Below are 11,416 nucleotides of genomic sequence, written 5' to 3' on the forward strand. Positions count from 1 at the left end.
TAAAGATACTCAAAATTTCAACCAGACATGGTCCAGGTCAACCTGATCTAATTGCAATTGCTACAGAGCAAAGGACTGTAGGATCTCAAGACCTCCCCTCCAACCTCAGTGTGCATGATTCTAACATTATGATTCTAGGGAATACTGTGAGCATGCTTTCTACTTGCTCACTGCACAGTGGTCATTGATAGGACCCACCAGGAACTAAAACAGAAGAGACAAGCAGCTTCTCTCACCAGTTTCTCCTTCTCTTCCTCCCAAATGCCACAGATCTTCACCAATGCATTTAATGCTGTGAGATTCTCATCAGCATAAAGCTGAGAAGTTTTGCTCTGATACGGAACTTCAGCAGACTTGGGACTGAGTAGCAGCTGTTCCATGCTCACATCCTTATTACTGTGAGTTGCTGAAGGAAGAACTTCACGTCATCCCAAGACAATCTTAAAATTTCTCATAATTTTTTCATCATGTTAAGTGTACGTAGACGACAGCATCTCTTGGGGTGTGAGAAAAGACTAAGCAGGAGGTTTTCATGGACCAGAGTAAAATGCTTGGACTGTGTGTTTACTTTTGAAAGTTAAGGACATACTGTGGAAGATCTGCAAGTTCACACTGTTACAAGTCTTATTTCCCCAATTTAAAGTAAGTTTTGGAAGACAGCCACATAGATTGCAGTGCCTAGCATGACTAAATACCAAAGGAAGCTCAAGGACCCTCCCCCCCAAAAAAAAAAAATCCTTGACCTTGTAGTAACTAAAGCGATCATCACAAACTCTTACATTACTACTTCTGGACCTTGGATTAGTGGGTCTTCAACTGCTGTCCAGAACATTCTGGGGTCATAAGTTACTTTTGAAGGAAAATATGAAAAACAATTATATTAGCAGTTTACTACAAACAGACAAATAAAAAACCCCACAAACTTAAGTTTGAAGGCCACTCCCTTTGACAAGGCAAGTAGTTGCTTCATCTTTTTAATAAGTTAGTGAATTCTATTTTCTAAATTTTCATGTACTCCCACAGCAACACACTATTTACACTGAAAACACCACTTCTGAAGTTTAATCTGGTTCAGAGGAGCTGGTTTTCACAAAAGCTGAGACTTAAGTTCTTTCACATTTTAGTTTTTCCAGAAATTATGTTAATATCCTGGATTCAGCATTTTTTAAAAAAAGGTCCCTGACTGTATCTGACCAGTGCAAGACAGAGTTATTAATGTTACAGAATTCGAGCATATTGTATCACATCCTGCTTGAAACTTGAACACTAGCAATGACTCAAACATAGTAACAGCTGATAATAGCTAAGTGAAAGAAAGTTAAGCCTTTTCCACTGAAGCCCAGGAAAACGTCTTGGTGCCCTTCCTCACATTATCTGCCCTTCCTGGAGGAGGCTCATTCACTGAATAGAACAAAGATGCACCACATGTACCAAAAGAGTTATGAAGTTATTTGACTTCCAGCTTGATTTCAGATGTGCAGGAAAGATCACTGGAAGACAACGAGGCAGGATTACGCAGATGGGAAGAGCATTCACATATTTGGTGTAATAATGACACAAGAGTAGGAAATCACCTAGCCCAAAAACAGATTAGAATCTCTTCTGCTAGAAATGCAACTAAGGAGAGTGTAGGAGTTGACTAAAAGCAAGACACAGTTGTTTCAACCCACTCCTCCTCAGCTGATTAAACCAATGTTTATAATACCAACTCCCCTTAAAGAAGAAAAGGGCACTAGGTGAAGAAGTCTGACTCCAAACAGCCAACAGCTTCAGCTACTGTGGGTAGATTCCTAGTAAATACATAAGCATCTTAATGGACTACACTGAATTTTTACTGCTTAGATTTTATCCAACAATTTGCAGCCTTCTTCTGTAATCACAAAACAAACAGTCAGAAACACAGGTAAGCATCAACGCTACAGGGTTCAGGTTACTATGTGGAGTCTCAGTTAATAAAACACAGCAGCTTTACTGGGACCCTCCAGTGGGCCCTTAAAGGAAGACCCTTTCCCTTATTCTTTCATGTTTTTAATATTAACAGCAATTTTTTTTCCCTTTTACAAGTACAGCATACATGGTAGCACTGGTACCTCAAAGTGACTTTCTGCCCTTTATTCCTAAGCACGTGAGTGTATAAGTTTGCTGATTTTTAAATTTCTTCGTTAAGAGTCAGTAATATGCTTTTTAGTTTTTACAGAACAATAAAACTGCTTGCCAGAAGTTTCTGACTTAAAAATCTCCACAGCAGATTGATGTAGGCCTCTTGATCCTTCTTACCACATTTTTGCCAAGTTAAGAGTATAAAATAACTTTTCTAATTGCACCCAGGGATTTGCATCCAATATCCAGATAGACTACTAAAGCTGACTCACTTTTCCCTTTGATCTTGCATATTCTGTTGCTTGAAAGAATACAGACAGGTGATGGAAAACGCCCGAGCTATTGCAAGTACAACTGCTCTAAGACCAATTAACACCGAAAAAACCCAAAAACGAGTAAGAAGCCAAAATGGAACTAAACCCCCAACAGCTGGTGGTCATCAAGGCAGTTTTCCCTGAGGGCAGAAGACTGTTACTAATAGGATGGAAATACAAAATTTACTGAGACCAACTGTAACCGCTGATAACATACACTGAGAAGTGCCTCATTTCTCATATTTTCTGCAGAGCAAAAGTGAAGCTGGACCACAACCTTCAATTTATTTTTTTTTGGGGGGGGAAGGGAGAAACACAGCAGGAACTGCAATGTAGTCCCATTGAACAATTAATGCTGAAAGTAGATTTTATCATGATGCTCTTTTCTTCTCATTTAAAAATAATATTCAAGTAATTCTACCTATAGAAAACAGTAATTCTCGGGGTTTCAATATACTATAGTTCATTAGGAACTGCCCACTGAGATTCTCTTGCATTTGAAATTATTTGAATTACTGCAGAACCTGGATGCTAAAATCCCTAACAGAAGATTAAATGAAGTTGTATGTTCTCCCTTTATAACAGTAGAGATTTTGAGATGTTTCCATCTCATTACATAAGCTTACATTCCTCTACTAACACAAAACACACTCTTGCCACAGGAGACACATACTTTTTATGCTGTTTCAAGCCAATGATTTTAACTTCAAATCCAGAGTAAACATAACCTCTTCAGAGCCAGGAACATGTTTGTGTGCAGGGAGAACAGCCTGCTGCACTACAGTGATAGTAACACCTACCAAAATCAAGGCACATACTGAACAGATGTACACACCAGGGTCATGATGTTCTTTGACACAGTACTGAAAGAACGGTCAGTATCAAAAGTCTGGGACACAGAAAAGTCAGGATTTTTTTCACTAACATCAAATAGTATATACTGAGAGGTAGAAAAGCTGTTTTTTATTCACTCATGATTCATTTGCACCTCATTTATAAAGTTCAAGAAGGGACTACAAGACCCAAAAAGTACTGTTCAATAATACAAGCTTAAATTATCATGCATTTATTTATTAATTATCTGATTTATAATACAGATGAAGCAACAGTGCTAAACAGAACAATTTATCATCTTGCCTGGGCATTTGTTTTAAATGTGGTTCTTTCAGTGCCTTGGTGATGGCCTTCCAGAAGATGGCTGAGGCTGCCTGAATTTTGAGAGAACAGTAATAGAATCAAAAAAGGTATAAATGTTATAATCATGATGCTGAAGGTTCTTGTAGGTAGAATTATCGAATTCTTCAGGAGCAGGCTCAGCAGCTGCTGTGGTCTCTGTGAAAACAAAGAGGAACTGGTCACTATAAGGACATCACAACAAAGAGCAATATTATTAATTTCAGAGCCAGACTTCATACAATGTCAGATCCCACAGCCAGTTAACATAAAAAAGTAAAAATATGTCAGCAACTACAACAAAATAGACAGTTTATTAAGTTCTGCTGGCACCGTGTCTGGTCCTGAAGCAGCACATTAATATGAAGTAGGGGAACAGGCATCAACACAAGTAATTTAATACAGCACAGGTTTTCAAATCCAAACTACCACCTAGTGCTGGGGGAGGATAGGGCACAAAATTTCATTTTGAAGACAGATGTCTGCCATTTCCTGGCTTTTTCAGAGTTGCCTTGGTTTTCAGTCCAGCCAGAATAGTAGGTGACATTCTTTGCAAGCCAAGAGAGGCAAAGCAGCAGTACAAATGATGTATCATGTCACACTATGAGATATAGCTATTAGATCTACTTTAGAGATTAAGTTTTAGCCATGGAGAGAAGTGATGGAATTACTGAGATCCCCATGGTTTGATTTCAATTGTAGTTACGCTGAACATTAATACATCAACAGCCTTTGGCTTAAGTTTCCTTTCTTCTAAATGTAATCTTCTAAACTTTGAATCAGGTCTTCTCACTAAAAGAGTAACCTAATAAAGTCACTCAGAACTCTTTTCTTTAATCGAAGTCAACATTAATTCTTACACTTTTACAACATTATGCAAATTTATGCAGTCTCATTTTCATAAAAGGTTCCTGTTATGGGCTGATTTTTACAACCAAGGAAATTGCAAGAAATAAAACTTTACTCCCAATATTTATTTGATTATATTAAGCTTCTTTTCTGTAATACAACCACCTACAATAAAAATACAAGTACTCAAGTAACTGAACACCAGAATTTCCCTTTAATTGTAACATAATTATTGCAATGTAAAACTACCAGTTTAAGAGCAAGTATCAGTAACATTGAGCATGACTTGCTTACAAAACACAAGTCCTAAGTCATAGCTTCAGCAAAACATCACACAAAACCTATGAAAGGAAATATCCCTGTGTATATAGCTCAGTTCCTACTGAGACAGCTCATAGGAGACATCAGATATGAAAGCCAGATGATGCAGTCTTTGCTGCAAATAGCCCTGAGAACAGACAGGCGTAGGCAAGTGTACATTCAACCTGCAAGAGACAGTTGTTCCAAACTAAGAGACAGATGCTCAGGAAGAAAAGCAGATGGAATCTCATTTTTCCTGCCCAAATACACTGTACTTGGCTTCTCAAAGGAAAAATTTATCCCCGAGTTCATCTTCCCCATACTTCAGACTTCATCTATGCTTCCTCTCTTAAAGAGCAAGCATTTCACAGGATGTTCTTCTGAAATGAATCAGAAGTCTATTTCTGAGTTACCATACTACTATTTTGCTACTTACTTAGCAGTTAAAGTCAGCAGTTTTTGCTGACTGCTTAGCATGCCTGCTTTTTTAATTGGATTACATCACATTAACATCCAGGTTTGCAACGATAAAAAACACTTTCACATCTTCAGCATGCCTGCTGCAGAGCTTGCAGATGAACAAAAAAACCCAAACACCAGAACAGGACAGAAGCACAGGATTACAGAAGGTATAAACTGTGAACATTAAACATGGAAAAGCAATAGCTATCCTCAAAGAAGGCTCCAAAAAGAAAAGAAAAAATATGCCTAGAGTTATCAGCAACACTACTGAACACAGTGTAGACACATCTGACTCTTTGCCCCCCTGGCACACAAAACATGGCATCAGCAGTAAAGCAGTGTGAACTTGCTACAGCCACTGCAGCAGAGTCCTCTAGCATGCACCCAAGAGAAGCTTTCCTGCTGTCACAGCCCTACCACCTCCACAGAGCAAGAGGAGCTCAACAGCAAGAGTGCCATTTTCAGTAAAGCCAGGTCCTACCCAAGAGTGGTCTGCCGAGGTGGTGATGATGATGGGTCTGAGGCACAATGGTACTATTATTGCCCCATTTATACAGATCTGCAGGGAAAGTCTGTCACAGGGGCCTAACCTTATTCTGTCTGGATTTACAGCATCAGAATAGAAAAAAAAAAAAAATACAAAGCAGCAAAAAGAAATGGGGGGGAGGTAGAGGGGGTGTGTGTCTTAGGAATGGTATGCTACCTAAGTTAAAAGACAAGAATGGGAACTCATCACAGATCAGGACAGAGCAACATTTGGCTTTTGAAATAGACAGAATGAGATCAGTAGGTAAGCTAACAGGACTGGCAGTAAGTAAGAAGGGAAGAAGGGAGGGGAAAGAAGAAATAAAATTTGACTCAGGAGAAAGGCAGCTCTAAATCCTTTGGAGAAAAGAGGGAAAACAAGTTTTGTCATACAACCCCCATGATTATGCTCATAGCAGAAACAATTTTGTTTTCATTTCATAACTGTAAATTTCATTTTCATAACTGTAAATCTGGTGAAATGAAGACTGCTTCCTTTCACAGCGTAAGTGGAAACTAAGTATTACTGAGCACTTACAACAATCAGCAATGAACAAGAATCTATTTTCCAGAAAGTCACTGCTTCAGTATAAAGAGAAGAGAAGATTTGAAAACTTTACAAAAAAGTACTGGCCCAAATCAACACAGTTCAAACAATTTAAAGTTGTACCCTCTATTGTGCTGCTTTCTCCAGCCTGGACTCTTGCTTCCTGAATGGTCTTTTCCTTTGCTCCAGTGCCCATCACCAACATTGTATTTTCAGAAGCCTCTTCTGGTTTAGGAGAAGTTACTTCTGCTTCTGACTCCTGTGTCTTCTTCATCTTTTTTCCTTCTCCTCCTCTGGACACAACTTTTTGCTTTTTGTCTTCTTGAGTCACCGATGAAGCTTTCAGCTGAAGAGCTGCTACTTGGGTTTTAATGGACTTTTCATCCACATAATCAGATTTATGAGAGACATCAGTCAAAGTTTGGCTTTCAACCATGCGTGGTTCCAAGATCAGCTTCTGTCGATCTGCTTCTTTTGGAGCTGATTTTATTCTGGGGTCTTTTGCTTTGGATTTTGGTTTTTCACGGCTGACTGATGTTTTAGAAAATTCAACCTGCTTGACAGGAGACGTATCAGTTTCAGTTTTGTATAACTTCTTCTTGGCTACATATTCTTTGTGGGATTTTTGAGACAAATTCTTTTTTGCTACCATTGATGCCTTTACAGCTATGTTCTCAGAAAAGATGGAGTCTTTTCTAGGAAACTCAACTTTTGTTTTAATGGCAACTTCTGAATCATGCTTCTCTTCTTCAGAATCTGAGCTAGAATCTGAATCTGAGCTGGATGAAGATGAAGATTCTTCCTCAACTAACTCCTTCCTCAAGCCTCCTTCTCTCACAGGCACAGTGAGGTTTTCCTTCTCAAGAGAGGAAACAACTGCTCGCTGAGGAAATGCAACTACAGTTTTTCTTGCCATGAACATTCTCATGTCTTCAGCAGCAGGTTTTGAAGCTTCCTTGAGGTTAGTGCTAGATATGCTCTCACCTTTGTTTGAAGATACTAGGAGAGAGCTAGAAGACAACATTTTAGGGAATTCATCTGGTGCCTTGATGGCTAGAAGCTTGGTGCTTCCCTGTGGTGCCACTACATCTAGGAAACGGCATAGAGAGGATTATCATCATTGTATCCAACACTGCTAATTAGTAGTCTTAGTCCACTGTTAATTAGGGGTCTTAGTCATACAATTTTAACTTTCTCAGATACTCTGGTACAAAAAGCAAATGTAAAGAAGTTATTATACTTAAGTTTTAAGACATTTCAAGTTAAAGAAACTAGAGTTCTAGCTAGCACTTAAGTTCCTGCTACTGTGACGCTGAAACTCATAAAACAATGCCTTTCACTCCTTTCTTTGCCTGACTCGTTGCAAGAACTGTTTTTTTTTTCATTCTTCAATTCTGCATCACTGAAAATGGTTTACACTTTCCTATCTCAGATGAGCATAAAAATAGCTTGTTAGCTGAGCTCTTCAAATATGCTGCTACACAGAGAGTTTTTCTATGATAAGCCAGCAAAGCAAAAGATATTGTAAACAGACATAGCAACAGCCAGCCTCTTGCAATAGTTATCTTTACAGCAGTAGAGAGAGATGACTCCTAAGAGACAAAGCAGCAGAGTAAGAGATCTGAAACTATACACAAAAGTATTACTTGTTCATGTTTCCAGGTGACCTACCAACTGAATAGTGTTTAGCACAGTTTAACATTTTCCCAAGACCTTATCTCCTCCAGTCTTCACTGTGTCCATTTCATATTTTTGTTTTGAGACCTCTTTGTAAAAAAAGTGGTAGAAGATCTCCTAATGCTCCATGTTAACCTGCCTTTATTTCTTCTCCCTCATGGGTACTTTCATTAATTAACATTCTCCAGACAAGGAGTCGACAGTTGAAGACAAAGCAGCAATTTTTCAGGCCTCCTCAGATAGGACCCAATATCCCTTGGGTGCTTGTACCAATGATGTCCTCAAGAGGCTCATCAAGTGTGAACACTGTTGTGGTTACAGAGAACAGGAGGACAAACAGGACTTGGGAGTACATTAAGAGGACACACCACAACTTGATATAGCAAAGCCAACCCCATTATGAGTTGCACCACTTCCAGCCAGCAGTGCAAGTCAACAGATTTCCAGTTTTTTGTACAGATTCATCTGCACAGCCTGGAAACCCAGATCTACTTTACAAGACCAATTTTCCCTCTTACTAGTATTTTACAGTAATATCTTGTATGATCCAAGGAGTAACTATAATTAGTTCTGCATAGAAGGAAGTCTTTAGCCACATCCAGATAAAAACAGCACAGAAAAGACAGACACATGAAATTAAAAGCAAAGCATTGCAGAAAGAAACAGAGTTCTTAACGTAAGTACAAAAGAAAAAAATATCAGTTTACTAGGCAAGTAATACTTTTGAATAATTTCAGACCCATACTTCTCTCTGCCAAATGGTAAGTGCAGGGAGGGAGGGAGGGCAGGGGGAAATAGGAGGATGGGCCCATCTCTGAAAGAGGCCTGACTCCCTGCACAGACTGGCACAGCCAAACAAAAGCCTGTGCAAACTAACTTCAAAGAAGTGTACAGGAAGGTCACACTAACACAAGTATGTGCAAAGGGATGACAGACAAGTGAGAGCTGAGCTAAAGCTGACCTTAAGACACCCTAGGAAACAAATAAAGCAGGTAACATTCAACTTTACCATTAACAGCAGGTGTTACTGGAAAAATGCTTTAAATTGTAATATTTGGATATGTGAAAAAGATACATTTCAGCTTTTAACCACAAAGTCTAATACAAATAGTACAGACATTTTAATTAAAGTACTTCAAACTTGTACCACCTGATCTGGTTTTGCATCATTTTTCCAAGAGAACAATACATCCAAATCACTAACAAGGATATTATTCCCAGATGCATTCCTACTGATGCTTGTAACTCTACTAGCATTATCAGAACATGTTAAAAACATGTTCACACTCAGAAAGGTGGCAGGCAGAAATTACAGGTCTATTCCGCACCAACTTCATAAGCACACGTGTGACCATTTTATCAAAGCAATGAAAATTTACACACCCTGTTCCTGCTAAAATCTGAAAGACAGCTGCATCCTATATACCTTAACTAACCATAAACATTTGCTGGGGAAGCAGCTGGCTGAAAGAGGTGGCCCAGGAGGTCTCCTGACACCACCCTCAGAGGTCTCCTCTGAAATCAGAGCTGCAGAACAACGAAACTAGAAACTGATGCACAAATCCATCTCAAGTGCACTCAAAATAATTCAAAAAAATACATATTAAAAAGGGGTTTGTTGTTTAATCAAGCTTGTATCAACCTATGCAGCGGAAGCTTTCTTTTTTAATGTTGTTTGAACATTAGAAGCCAGAAGTCTGCATTCAATTGCTCTTTCACAGTGATCAACAGTTGTCAACAAGTCTGATTACTCCTATGTATGGTCCCATTAGCTCTGCTGTTTAAGCACCTTGATCTCTCATTTGCCCAGTAATACCACTCCCTGAATCCAAGAGCCTGTGTTTAACAAAAAGCATTTTACACAAGCTACCATTCTTTGAAATTCATGTTCTGACTTTGGTCAAGGACAGAAGGGGTTCAAATACTTCTGAATGTCAAAGATAGTGCAGCATCCAAACCCAGGTGCATGTACTGCCTTGCTTGCAGCCCACCGGGAAAGAAGCATTATAACTAAATTTGAGACAAAAGGACTGTAATAGGTTTTTGCAGCTTCTCAACACTCTTGCCTGGACCAGATACTTGGATCCTGCAAGTTTTTCTGAAAAATGGGATGCTTTTTGACTGCCATTATCTAAACTTTTCAAAGGAAAAGGATGAATATTAGAAGTTCAAAACCAGATTTTGCACCTCATTAAAAAAGGAACTTGCTACACTGATTTCCATTAATTTCCAGGCAGTTTGTAAATCATCATTATATTAAGACAAAATTAACAACAGCTCTCCTTAAGTCTGAGCAAGCACCACATGAGCTAACATATTAGGAAAAAGTTTCAAGGTCAATAGCAAGGGTTATAAATGTAACCCAGGAATTCCTACCAGATTTTAGTGCTGGTTTCCTTAATACACCTTACGTTTGAACAGAAATCCCTGTGTATGGTGATGACCTTGACTCACTTCCTTGGATTATGTAGCTTGCTGTTCAGAAACTCAGCCATGAGCAGATCTAAGCTCTTCTTGCCTATTTAATGACAACTAAAGGGACCTGAACTTCAGACAGGTGCTCCTCGCTCCAAGAGGCAGATAAATTTTAATCACTCGGGCACCACTACAGGGCGCAAAGGGCTCCCGAGCCTGACAGGTTGTAGTGGGGGTTTAGTACCAGAAGAGGACCCTTTCGTGCCTGAATACCCACTTGCATTTACTGACACCCCATCACTGCTGAGGACAAACCAAACTTAAAATCTTACTCCTTGGCGGCGTCCCGGAGCTCCCCGGCTTGGTGCAGAGCGCCGCGGAGGGTGCAGCCCCACGCAGCCCCTGGGCCTCCAGCCGCAGCACCTGCAAAGCATCGTTTAAAACATATGAACAAAACGGGATATAGTCACCTCCTGGGCAAGAAGAATCCGGGAACGGGGAGTGCTGTCCCCAGGGCGCACGTCCCTCCCTTCCCCCGGGCCTCAGGCGAAGCGGCCGGCACCTACGCAACAGGCCCGGACGAGGTGTCCGGCCCGGTACGCGGCACTGAGAGGAGCCGAGCAACCGTGCGAGGGTTGAGGCGGCCCGGGGAGCTCCTCCTCGCTCCTCTCCCCTTGTCCAGCGCCCACCCTCCCCCTTACCTTGCGGGTAGCCGCTCGGCCGCAGCCCAGCAGTGAGGGAGCCGCCATCTTAACGTCAGGCCGGAGCTACCCCGGCTACCGCGCTTCGGGCCCTCACCGCTGGGCAGAGCCTAAGCCTTGAGGCTCCGCCCCTGCCCGGTGGCCGCCGCCAGCGGCGGGAATCACGCTTATTTTAAAATAAAATCGCTGCTTTTACATTAAACCCCGACATTTATATTTGAAGGGTGGGCAGGGAGGGGCACCGGGCCCCATCCGAGGGGGTCATGGCGAGGGGGCGGGTGGGGTGTAGAAGTCAGGCACCAGCCCTGACCAGCACCGGCGGTCACACTCCCGCACAGGCGCAGCACAACTCT

The 11,416-nt window shown here is 40.8% G+C and overlaps 1 protein-coding gene across 2 annotated transcripts; it reads right to left on the minus strand.

The window, feature by feature from the left end:
- Positions 1-3,464: 3,464 nt before the first annotated feature.
- On the minus strand, positions 3,465-11,416 carry NDUFV3 (NADH:ubiquinone oxidoreductase subunit V3). Of its 2 annotated transcripts, XM_071752262.1 has the most exons (4): positions 11,064-11,416; positions 10,695-10,785; positions 6,394-7,359; positions 3,465-3,746 (listed from the first exon to the last, which is right to left on the minus strand). In XM_071752262.1, the coding sequence occupies exons 1-4, from the start codon at positions 11,109-11,111 to the stop codon at positions 3,580-3,582; spliced, it is 1,272 nt and encodes a 423-aa protein (XP_071608363.1). In that variant the 5' UTR covers positions 11,112-11,416; the 3' UTR covers positions 3,465-3,579. The 2 variants fall into 2 exon arrangements, with proteins under 2 accessions (XP_071608363.1, XP_071608374.1); XM_071752273.1 differs by lacking the exon at positions 6,394-7,359.

The sequence above is a fragment of the Heliangelus exortis genome, chromosome 1 (assembly GCF_036169615.1).
Source record: "Heliangelus exortis chromosome 1, bHelExo1.hap1, whole genome shotgun sequence".
NCBI classification, from domain to species: Eukaryota; Metazoa; Chordata; class Aves; order Apodiformes; family Trochilidae; genus Heliangelus; species Heliangelus exortis.